The sequence below is a fragment of the Lacerta agilis genome, chromosome 12, assembly GCF_009819535.1.
Source record: "Lacerta agilis isolate rLacAgi1 chromosome 12, rLacAgi1.pri, whole genome shotgun sequence".
Taxonomy (NCBI): Eukaryota; Metazoa; Chordata; class Lepidosauria; order Squamata; family Lacertidae; genus Lacerta; species Lacerta agilis.
In genome coordinates, this window is record NC_046323.1 from 5,429,955 (window position 1) to 5,442,876 (window position 12,922).

Here is a 12,922-nt window from a genome sequence, read left to right on the forward strand (position 1 = left end):
TGATTTGCACAAGATTTGGTTGGCACCCCATAATTTCTAGTGCAATTATCACGTTGTTTTTCTAACTGCAAAAAGCCGACAAGAAAAGTGATGGAAAATTCCACTGGGAAGTGTGAGACAAGAACCCAGTGCTGCCAGTGTTGTATGACTGCCATATGCATGTGTCTGGTGAATGACTCAATAAATGGATGATCAATAAGCCCCTGGTCAAGAAACCCCCTTGGTTCCACGGAGATTGACCCTGGCTCCCTAAACCATTCATAAGTGTGGCATGTGCACTGCCATTAACCATGATTAAGACAAACCAGAGTGTGCTATTATCCCAGGATTTGACACCCAGGGTTTATTGCTTTGGCCAAATACTATTTATTTTGCTGGAACATTTCCTTCTATCCAGCCCATGGCCTCTTACAAGAAACCTGTTTTCTTTATAGATAGCAGGTTACGTGAGCAAGTTTCCTACTGACATTGCTATACTGCAACGATCACTAGCCATCCTAGAGTCAATGGTGTTGAACAGCCATGATCTGTACCAGAAGGTGGCACAGGAGATTACAATTGGCCAGTTAATCCCACACCTTCAAGGGTGAGTAGCTTTGTATTACTTTTGTCTGGGAATAACGTTTAAAGTTACACCTGACGACCTTAAAAGCAGCCTTAAACTTGATAAGATCTCGTTAAGGATTTGTACCATCAGCCAGGATTAAAGTTCTTACCCAAGTCTGCTCATGATCCTGCGTTTCCATATGGGTGCAGTAAGAACTGACTGCAAGGAAGGGAGAAGACAATAGGCCATCCTAGCTAATGCCACCTTCCCCATCCTGGAGCAGCTCACGTCCCCAGTTCTGCATGGCTCTCTGGCTGTATTCAGTTCAGAGATGCTCTTCTCCTGCTGCATATGTTCAGCAAAATGAAACTTGCTGGAGCTTCTCTAGCAAGTCTCTTGCCTGCCATTTTAAACCATTTCACAGATAAAAACCAGACTTACCGTATGTATGCTCACCATGACCTTGAAAGAGCAACATACAAATATATAGATTTAACACAGTTTGAGCTGACAACTGACTTACTGCAATTAAGAAGCTGTGCATTAATTTAGAATACAATCATTTTAAAGGCTTGTCGGGTTCCTCTCCCACACTCTAGTAACTTGTACTTTATTGTTCTATTCTATAAACAGCAGCAACAACAAAAATCATTATATAAAGCTTGACTTTTGTATACCTGCTTTATATTCTACTCTGATACAGGGCAGATCAAGAAATACAAACCTACACCATTGCCGTAATAAATGCGCTTTTCCTCAAAGCGCCTGATGACAGGAGGCAGGTGAGTTGGGTGTTAAAATGGGTGGGTCACTTTGTGGTGGTACCTGTTGAAAACACAGCTGCTATAAACTGTGCTATAAATGCAATTCTTAGTTATACTTGTCGGACAATTATAGCTTGTTGTTTATGAAAGCTAGTGGTGGCACGAGTTGAGATGTGCTACCCTTCTCTAAGAAGTAACCTTTTTTTCTGGCAAGATACATACAATAGGGAGTCCTGGTTAATTTTGTCACTCTGTTCAGATACTGAGCATGCCCCTTTAAATGCAGTTGATTGGCAGCTGTGTTGTTAAATCAAGTTGGAGGTTGTGAGTGGTTTTCTTACCAATTCACAGAAATAGATTTAGTGTAGTCAGTTTCCATCCATGTTTTATCATGAAAGTGAGCAACAGGAAGGTAGTTTCCTTGTTCCGAGGAATAGACTATAGATTTCTCCTAGTAATCAATCAAGGCATTGTACTGATGCTGCCATAATGAGCTGTATACTTTTTTCAAACTGCTTCTTTCCCCCCCTTCTTCTTCAAAATTAGGAAATGGCAAATATTTTAGCACAGAAACAACTTCGGGCAATCATCTTACAAGTGAGTGCTTTGTCTTCAGTTCATGTTTCCGTGCTCATTTTTGATAAAGTAACAGTTGTTAAAGAAAATTCTGGGTTGAGAGCCCAGCTCATTAGGGTACAAGTCCCCCCCCCCCCCGGGTCCGTGTGGTCAGTAAAAGAAGGAAATTCCAGCCAAGTAATTTGGAGCAAAACATCAGCCAGTAGACTTAGATCCCTTATTGTTGCGCAACAGGTTCAAACAGCAGTAAGAACCCCAAGCATGGGGCAACATTGGCTTTTAAAACTTTCCCACCATATCCCAGAATACAGTTCGTACAACATCATTGCTACATCATTGACATGTCACAAAAGGGAAGGAGTAGACAGGGGTTGCACTAGTTCAACCTTGGAAAACAGGTCCAGACAAGTCCTTGGTCCAAGATTAGCATAAGTGGACATGGCAGGGCAAGACCCAGGTATAAGATTAGCACAGGCAAACACCTCTGAAGTCCCACCACCCAAAAAACAATAGAACTTCCTTTGCATGTCTGGACCCCTAGGCAAGTTTGGTGATGGGATTTGACTTTCCTTGGTCAACTATCAGCTCAGCAATTGTCACCTCTGGGCACTTCTTGGGGTGGGAGGTGTGTATACATGTCCTCACGCTTGGGGAGGTGGCAGGGTAAAGAGTCGTTTTTCCAAAGGCAAAATAGCGTTGAAATGGAGGAAACTGGCAAAGGAGTTGATGTTATATGATTTATAAAGGTAAGTATCTTCCCTGAGCTTTCAAGTCAAAAGGATATATTCAGGCATAATATTTGTAACATTTAATAACTTTAAAGATGTGGCCCCTCCCTGTAATTCCCATAACACAGTTAAAAAGCTGAATCGCGTTCCTCTACTCACCTATTTTAAAGGAACGGTGAATGTATTCAGTGGCGTACAGAGCTGCTTGGCCACCCAGAGCGGCAAACATGTAGTGCGCATGCGCCGTGCGTCATGATGTCACAACGACTTGCGAGTTGCTGCGGGAGCAGCCTTACAAGTTGCTGCTCGTAAGATTGCCATGGGAGCAGCAGCATGGATGGACTGCGCATGTGTGGCATCCCGCACATGCGCAGTCCGTCCGTGCTGGTGCTGCTGCTCCCGCGGCAACCATACGAGCCGCCGAGTGAGCGGCAATTCGTAAGGCTGCCGCGCTTGAACAGGAGACGGATGGGGCAGCTTGGGAGTCGTGGGGGGGGGCCCTGAGTGTCACCCCCCTCCAGGCTGGAACATGGGGCATACCGCCCCCAACGCCCCCACCTTGTTCCGCCCCTGAATGTATTGATTGCATTGTTAGCAGGGGTTTGGCTAGTGTTTGCCTATGCAGTTTGTGACTTCTTAAACTAAACTCCTATTACTAATTGTGTGCTTTGACCAGCCAGGTGCTTGACAGACTCATTTGTTCTTGCTGTCTCAGGCTGGCAGCAAAAAGAGGCTATTTACTGATCTTGTTGGGCATCTACAAAAATAACTAGTGTGCTTCGTTTGGTTGGTAGCCCTGTCCTAGAGAATGGAGAGAATGGAAGGGGATGCAGAGAAGAGCAAAACAATTATGCTAAATATAATTATATCTCCAATGGTGAAGCTTATTTCTGGACCCCCTTGCCTGCTGTAACTTTACGTAAGCTTGCCTGGTGATTTTGCTCTTGCTACTATTTTCAGTATGTTATCAGAGCTCAGAGGGCCATCAATAATGAAATGGCACATCAGCTTTACGTCCTTCAAGTGCTCACCTTTAACTTACTGGAAGACAGGATGATGACCAAAATGGACCCCCAAGATCAGGTAAGCAAAACAGTATTGTTGAACCGCTACATTTATTCTGTAGAGATAGGGAAACCACTTCAGTTAAATGGAAAAGCTTTGTTATGTGTGAATGATGAGCAGTGTGCATTATTTTAGAGGCCACAAAGGAAAAAATAACATGCAGTTCCAGTACAGTGGAACCTCTACTCACGACCACAATCCATTCCAGAGGCCCGTCCAGAAGTCGAAACGGGTTGCTGGGAGACGCGCCGTTGTGCGCAGGCACGGGCGGCAATTGCCTGCTTCTGCACGGGCGGCGGCAAACCCGCTGGTTACTTCTGGGTTTGCCATGGACGTTGGGTGAAATGAATGCGAGCAGAGGTGGAAGAGGTTTGACTGCATACCTCTCAATAGAGTCAGGCACCATTTATTGTGTTCTGAAGGCGCCTAGTATGGTTCAGCTGCAGAATCTAAGGCAAATAAAGCAGGGACTTGGTGGGAGACCATATGGGGATATAAAGCACAAGAGAGGAATCTTGCAGACAGACCAGGATATGTAGAACTAAATTACAACAAAAAAATTAAAGCAGTTAGTAGCCCTACTTCTTAAATATGCACAAATATGCTTGGGGTAATTTAAAAAAAGAAGAAGCTTGAAGCAGTCATTCTAATGACATTTTAAACTCCAGAGGACAGGCGAGAGAATTAGTAAATATGCCATGTCACACCATTCTCATTTCTTCACAAAGGGTGCAATTCTGTGATCCCTTGAACACTGGATCTTCCTCTGCAGGCAGGCAGGCAGGCAGTGATAGAGAGAGAGAGAGAGAGAGAGAGAGAGAGAGAGAGAGAGAGATATCTGCCCTCTTCACCTCCTACCTGCAGCTGTAGAAAGGTCCATAACTGGTGTTTTTTCCAGCACTGCAACTCTGACATTGGAGATAATTCCTGGGGGTATACCAGCAGAGTCTGTGGATCCAGTTTAATATTTTTTTATCCAAGCTGAAGTTCTATGTTTAGCATAATTCAGTTACATTTTTTACTATTTAGTTATAGAATGATTATAGTTCCTAATAACACAAGTTATCTGAGTGGTTTACACTACAGCAACAACAAAGTATTTTTAAAAATGATAAAACCAAAGCATAAAATCTAATACAGAGTACAGTCATTGTCGGGATAACCAGTTTCTGGGATAACCAGTCGTCTGACAGCCTGCTCCGGCTGGTTATGAAGGTCCGCTGGTTATGAGGGTTTCCTGAAGGTTGTGAGGAGTTTCCGGGAGTTGCAAAAGGTTTGAAGAGGATAGGATAGGCAGCAAGAAGGTGTGGCCGAAGAAGCAAGAAGGAGGCCAAATAAAAAGACTGCAGTCGGTAGTTTCAAGTGCACTCAGTACGAGCGAGCTCTCTGTCGTTCCGCTCGTCTCGTCGCCGAGCCAACAGGAGCAGGGCTATTTATTAGCAGATTATACAGCATCATCACATAAGTATTAACCAATAACAGCATTGCAATAGCCAGTGTTTCTGGGCGGGAAACCAGCCTTGTGACCGTTACCAGGAGGCTTCCTGGCGCGCTTTCAGGGAGGCGCGGAGGGATCCAGGCACCAATCTCCGGCCGGATCTTTTTTCCTGCTGCGCGTAGTGTGGAAGGATTAGTAAAGCGGCTAAACGCACGGGAAAACCCAAAACGTATTCCCACAAGTCATACCCCGGGTTGTGCACACCCCGGGTTGCGGACGTTCGAGTTAAGAACGCCTGCAACCCGGAAGCGTTTCCGGAGCGCGCGCAACCCCCGGATGTGCAGAACACTTCTACGCACTTCACGCATACGCAGAAGCACTCAAATCGCATTACTCTTGGGTTTTTTTTTGGGGGGGGGCGTTTGTGTTAAGCATGCCCGTGTTACGTAGTGCGATCCGGAATGGATCACGTGCGTAACACGGGGTATCACTGTAAAACCAACAAGATAATAACTCCAGGTTTAAAACTAGTAGTTGGGGGAACAACAGTACATTGTACTACAATTTAAAATAGAAATTTTAAGGCCAAAAAACTTGGGAGAATGAAAATGTAGTGGTAAAGACATGTTCTGGCATTGTCTTAATATTCAAAGTTGACTGTATGGTTTCCTTTTTTTAAAAAAAGTATGTATTTTTTACAACCCCATCAGGCCCAAAGGGATATCATATTTGAACTCCGAAGAATTGCTTTCGATGCAGAGTCTGAACCGAACAACAGTGGTGGCAATGTTGAGAAACGCAAATCTATGTACACACGGGATTACAAAAAACTTGGGTTTATTGTGAGTATTCTCCCTTAATCTTAGTATCTGTCTAAAGGCTTTGTTCATTATTACAGTGGTCTGGTTTGCATTAGAGCGGTGCAACCCCCCTTCACCTCAAACTGATTCAGGGCCCGGTTCAGATCAGCCATGACAACCTAGACCCAGTCTGACCGGCCCTGGATCCTGATTGTTCAGGCTTACATTGCAAAATGGTGTCCAGGCATCTTGTTTTTTTTTTTTTTTTTTTTTTTAAAATTGGTTTTCCACATTAAACAACAAATCACAAATACACCACACAAATACAATAAAAGCACAACAAATACAGTAAAAAACTAAAAATAAAAACTAAAAATTAAAAAGAAAACTTATACATACCTAACACACGAACACTGGAACTTATATACTTATTGTTTAACTCTAGTTTCAAATCTTATTTGGGGACTTCCCCCGTTCTCTCAACTGCGTTCAGTACTAATTTACTTTAGTAACTTTGTAACTATTTTCTCATCAATCATCATTATTCTTATTACAATTTCAAATAACTAACTTATCTCATATAACTTATTACTATATTTAATAACATAAACCTTCCATAAACATTACTTCTAATATACTATTTTTACCTAACGTCAGGTATCTTGTTTTAACCCTTAAACATATATGTCTGATCATCCCGGGTGTACTTGGCTGTCCATTGGAGTTGCGTTGCAGGTTCCCAGAAAGTTAAAAAGAAAAGAAAAGTAAAGGACCCCTGACAGTTAAGTCCAGTTGCAAACGACTTTGGGGTTGCGGCGCTCATTTCGCTTTACTGGCCGAGGGAGCTGACGTTTGTCCGCAGACAGTTTTTCCGGGTCATGTGGCCAGCATGACTAAACCGCTTCTGGCGAAACCAGAGCAGCACACAGAATCGCCGTTTACCTTCCCTATTTACTTCCACTTTGAGGTGCTTTCGAACTGCTAGGTTGGCAGGAGCAGGGACCGAGCAACGGGAGCTCCCCCCGTCGCGGGGATTCGAACCGCTGACCTTCCGATCGGCAATCCCTAGGCTCAGTGGTTTCGACCACAGTGCCACCCACGTCCCACTTCCCAGAGACTAGGCCACTGAAATGGAAGGAGAAAATGCAGAGACAGGCACTGTGGCGATCACACAGGGTCCCTGGTCGTTTAACGGGCTATTGATCCCTGTGCCACCACAGTGCTTCGCTGCCACCAACCAGGATCCCCTCCCTGGTAATCATTGAGTCCAGTCAGGTTTTTAAAATTTAACCAAAAAGAATAAGTTTATTTTTCACACAGTAACAAGCTTATGGTTTCGAATACAGTGCTTTGCTTACGTTCTTAGATAATATCTTGTCAATATCTCTTTGCTAGTTCCAATAACTATCCCTAATGCCTCCTGTTAATTATTTAACCTGCTCTAGCTCTGCTCAATAGCTCTATCTCCCTCTCTCTATCCCTCTCTAACTCTGACTCAACTCAACTGCCTAACTTCCAACCTCTAACTGCCTTTTCTATCCTCTCTAACTGTCATCCTTCCACACTCTAATTGCCTGGAGAGCTCCCATTGGTCCATCTCCTCCCTGCCAAGTTAACCCTTGGAGAACCTTTAGGGGTGAAACGCCACAGGCACCAGCTAGGAAATTTAGTTAAGCCATATCCTCTGTTTTGAATCAGTTGGTTATGGCCATATCCAGAACATAACTGCATACGAGTGTCTACAGTTATGATCTGTCGTTAGTCCATTGCTACCTTGTTCTAGCCAGCTTTGTTAGTCTCAAGATACTGGATGTACCCATCCTGGGTTTCCCCCCAGCTGAGGTCTTATGGCCCAGCACAGGGGTATGGGACCTTTGGCTTGCCTGCCTAATGAGCCCTGACAGGGGACTTTATTTGACCTCCAAGACCATTTTCCCCAAACCACGCCAAACTACCCTACCTCTGATGTCATATGTGAGACGGGGAAAGGTGTGACTGCCATCACTTTGAAGTCCGTGGGCAAGTGATTTGTATGGAAACCACTCGCAGGTGGACTTAAAAGTGATGTCTCTTGGGTGCAGATCAGCTGATGAGTGATGAGAGACATTGCCTTTGAAGTCAGTAAAAAACATTATTGTTATTTATTGAATTTACTTACCCCCCTATGCCCGGAGGTCTCAGGGTGGTTCACAGAATAAAATCAAAATATAAAATCACAAATAAAATAATCAAAATAAAAGCAACAACCCAATCACCCCCACCCCCCAAAAAAACACATTTTAAAAGGGCATAGGATTCTCACAACATTTAAAGTAAGACAGTTAACAAACCTGGACCAGAGTCATTCGTTGGAAAGACCAACCACTTTGAAATAGACTTCAGAGACAAGCTCCTTTCAAATTATCCGCTCATGTCATAATTATATCAGGTGATTAGCTGGTGGGCAACCTCACCTACTTGTCTGGATCCAGCTCTCCATCCCTACTGTAGCAGTAAGATGGCTGCAGTAGTAACGAACCAACTTTGTTCCACCAGAAATACCCTAGATTGCTAAAGGGTTGAGTTTCATTTAGGTTTGCAATGATGAGGGCTGTCTTTCAGATTTGAACACAGCTTCCACTTGCAGTAAAAACACATAGGAGGCTCTTTACATGCTCCAGTATCAACATTAATAAAACACAAACAGAGTCAAAATGTTGTCTATTTTCATTGAAAGAATGTTACTCGCTTTTAATGCGCTGGAATGTAACAGTTCTGCTTCTTTTACAATGAACATTTAGCCATCGCTGTTCAACTGTATCTACAGTAATAGGAAACCTCATGGAAAAGATTCAAAGTGATTTGTAAGGAAGCCAGACTATTTGTATGGAGCAGATTAGTTGCAGTTAATTAAGCAGTAAATTGGGGACAGGCTTTAAAGAGGAGAATTTCAGCAAGATATGTGGGGCAGTCACTGTGCCTGGCAGGAATCTTTAATCAGGAGCTGTATTCTGTATCCCCTGTCTAAAATCATTAATTTAAACAAGGTTCCTACAGCCCCTCAGGCCTTTTATTTTGGACATCTGGTGTGACTAAATAACAGGTGTTCGTTGAAAAATGTTGAGATTTCCTGGACAGAACAGTAGAAATGAACTAGTGGTTTATGAATATGGGCAAATCAGCTCTTCATTTATTGATCAGTTAATAGTCTACAAAAGGTTGTGACCTTTGATAATTTGAATACCAGATTATGAGAATAGGAATGTGAGGGTTTAAAAAGTCAAACAAAGCAGTAATTCAGTACCAGTGAATTTGCTGAGGGCTGCACTTTGCTGCTTCATATTGCAGAACATTTGGCTTGCTCTCCCATTTCTGCCAGCCAGCTGACGTGATGATGGGGTGCACCTTCAGAGTAGGTGTGTTACAGAGCTACGCCAGTAGCTGGAAATTGGCCCCTCCTGCATTTGGGCTCTTCACCAGAGGGGGTATTTTAGACCAGGCATAGGCAAACTCGGCCCTCCAGATGTTTTGGGACTACAACTCCCATGATCCCTAGCTAACAGGACCAGTGGTCAGGGATGATGGGAATTGTTGTCCGAAAACATCTGGAGGGCCGAGTTTGCCTGTGCCTGTTTTAGACCCTTCCCCTAAGATGAGATGTGCATATCTTATCACAGAGAAGATTTGAATGCTCCTGTTTCGACATTGTAAATACATGTAGCCAGCTGAAAGCAGATATTACATTACAGTATAGCTAGCTGCTGGTGGGTTTTCATTTTTGTTTTAATTGCCAGACACCATGTTTCATAGAATAATAAAAATCTTAGAATTATAGAGTTGGAAGAGACCCCAGGGAATCTCAGCTAAAGCATCCATTATAGAGGGCCATCCAACCCCTGCATTTTGTTGAATGGCTTAGTACAGTAGCCTTTGTTTTTCAATATTGGATCCATGCTGAAAAATGTAATTTCAATGCTTGAAAATACATACACGCTCACTTATGATCCTAAGGACATGAGATCATGGAGTTTAAAAGAAAACAGTAGGAAGAAAGGTGCATGTTCTTTTGTTAACTCAGTGGTGTGTTTAAGTTTATGAGTTTCAAAATGGTGTTTAATAAATTCAGGAGGATCTGATTATCCAGACACCTGGCAATGCATGTCTCTCTCACTGCCTGTATTTGGGGAGGCAGTTAGGACTTTTCTCTTTACTCAGGCTTTGGAGGCCTCCCAGGAATGCTCTGCTTGTAGAGAGTAGGATATATATAATGAATAAAAAGAGCAGAGTTGATGTAAGATTTTCGTAGAACTTCTTGTAGTGCAGATCCCTTGCTCGGTGCATTTAAAACATGAAACTTACCCCAGAATGCTGAGCTTGACTGCACGATCTCTTCTGAGCTGGCTGGTTTTCCGATTGGTAAACTTCAAAGTAAATTAGAATAAATTTTAGCTAGTCTCCATGGCGACAAACTCAAATGTAGCAGGGTACAGAACTATTTGGAGAACTGCCCATTCTGTGACTGTATATAATTGCCTTCCCCTCCAGAGGTTTCGGACTCCATTTCCCAGCTGGCATGAGTTGAAGGGAGCTGTAGTCCAAAAATTCTTGAGAGCACCGGGTTGGGGAAGGCTGACATATGGGCTGTTCTGAATTCCTTAGAGGAAGAGCAGGGTATAAAGGAAATAAATAAAAGGGGGAAAGTTTTCGGTAGCAGGTGGGGAAGTCTGAAAACAGGACACAGCACCTATGCTCGGGGTTTTTGAATTTCACATGACATAATAATCCTTCGTTTGCAGAGATTTTCAGCAGTAGCCAGTAAAATATCTCTCTGCAGCCCTCTGATCTGCTCCTGCTTGCCTTGCTGTTCCTCCTGTGCCAGATCACTGAAATGGTGATCTGGCACAGGAAGAGCAATGTAGCCAGAAGAAAATCAAATGGCTGCAAAGATGGGGAGGCTTATTGGTGGCGGCTAGCTAAAACTGATGCTTTTGAATTATGGTGCTGGAGGAGACTCTTGAGAGTCCCATGGACTGCAAGAAGATCAAACCTATCCATTCTCAAAGAAATCAGCCCTGAGTACTCACTAGAAGGACAGATCCTGAAGTTGAGGCTCCAGTACTTTGGCCACCTCATGAGAAGAGAAGAATCCCTAGAAAAGACCCTGATGCTGGGAAAGATGGAGGGCACAAGGAGAAGGGGACGACAGAAGATGAGATGGTTGGACAGTGTTCTTGAAGCTACTAACATGAGTTTGGCCAAACTGCGAGAGGCAGTGAAGGATAGGCGTGCCTGGCGTGCTCTGGTCCATGGGGTCACGAAGAGTCGGATACGACTGAACGACTGAACAACAACAAGCTAAAACTATTTTAAGGTTTTTTCAAACAAACAAACAAACAAACAAACAAACAAACAAACAAACAAACAAACTACCCCATCTGCATGGCCAACTCCCTCACCAAGAATCTTAAAATTTCACCCACCCCATCCCAATTCCAGGCAACATTTCCTCCCTCCCCTCCAGAAATGGCTGAATTAATTTAGCCAAAACATTTCGACTGACTTGCGTGAAAAGTAAGCATTTGGTTTATTCTTAGTATGTGCCTCTAGAGGTCGCCGTCTCCCCAGCAGAGCTTAAGGCGGGTTGGCATGCTGTTGGCGACATAGCAGTTTATAAGACTGCAAATAACCCCTGTTGTTCTCTGCAAATAGCCGCTCCTATGTAGAATGCCACAGAGTCTCACGGTGGTAGTTGCCTGATGTGGAAAATACCTTTATATGCAATGAAATGGCATGTAATGACGGTCTTCCTGTGTTCTGCATAGGAAGCGAAAAACAGCATGGTGGCATTTTGGGTGCTTCTTAGTCTCTCTTGCCTGATTCTTTTTTCCTCCCTTGTGAGGCATTTTAGTTAAAAGTGCTAAATCGATCTCCTGTCACCAGCATCTTCCATCAAGGTACCTTTTCCACCTGGCAATTGCATTCGCTGTGTGTTCTCCACTGAATTGTGACCCCTGAGGGACAGTCCGTATTGGCGTCATATTTGATAAACTGAGCTTGGCTAGAGCAACATACCTGGTGAGAGGCGAAGCAAGGAGATAAGTAGGTTGTCTGCAGGGTCATATTGGGAAACAGGTCTTCCTGGATTCTTTTTTTTCCTCACTGGAGACTTGGGTAGCCTCCGCGGTTAGGGTGCCAAGCACCGACTGCAACAGATGTGCTAGCGATCGCCTTTCTTGGGCGGAGATAGCTTGGCCCCAGTGATTCACACATTGGTCATCACAATAGGTGATTATTGCCTTGCCCAATATTTACATCTTTATAGCTTATTTTAGTGGACATGGGTGGCACTGTGGTCTATACCACAGAGCCTAGGGCTTGCTGATCAGAAGGTTGGCTGTTCGAATCCCCGCAACGGGGTGATCTCCCATTGCTCGGTCCCAGCTCCTGCCCACCTAGCAGTTCAAAAGCACATTAAAGTGCAAGTAGATAAATAGGTACCACTCCAGCTGGAAGGTAAATGGCATTTCTGTGCGCTGCTCTGGTTCGCCAGAAGTGGCTTAGTCATGCTGGCCACATGACCCGGAAGCTGTACGCCGGCTCCCTCGGCCAGTAAAGCGAGATGAGCGCCGCAACCCCTGAGTTGTCCGCGACTGGACTTAACGGTCAGGGATCCCTTTACCTTCACCTTATTTTAAGCCTTACTGTACCTTGCCCTCCTCCACATTTTACAATTGCAGCAACCTTGTAATGCTGAGAGAGTGTCACCAGCCCAATAGCACTTGGTGACTTTCGCTCCTGAGAAATTTAAGCCTGGGTCTTTGTAGTCTCACTCCATCAATCTAACCTTTGCACCATATTATCAATTTAATCTCCCAGATATATGTTAGCGGTAATGAGCTTAATGCTCTGCTGTTCAAGATGTGACATTTAAAGGTCTAAGAATTATGTGAAATGTTTTCAGGCCATTGCACTTAAGCATTAATAGAAGGGTTGCTGACACATGAACGATGGAGACAGAACGGCCA

General features: G+C 43.9%; 1 protein-coding gene across 2 annotated transcripts in view; it reads left to right on the plus strand.

Annotated features, from left to right (window-relative positions):
- The window catches only part of ELMO1 (engulfment and cell motility 1), a 296,344-nt gene that overhangs the window by 109,314 nt on the left and 174,108 nt on the right, over window positions 1–12,922 (plus strand). For both annotated transcript variants that reach the window (XM_033165673.1, XM_033165674.1), the window contains 5 exons: window positions 435–586; window positions 1,251–1,329; window positions 1,858–1,908; window positions 3,576–3,698; window positions 5,829–5,960. In XM_033165673.1, the coding sequence (XP_033021564.1) occupies window positions 435–586; window positions 1,251–1,329; window positions 1,858–1,908; window positions 3,576–3,698; window positions 5,829–5,960 (537 nt within the window). The remainder of the gene's footprint in view (window positions 1–434; window positions 587–1,250; window positions 1,330–1,857; window positions 1,909–3,575; window positions 3,699–5,828; window positions 5,961–12,922) is intronic.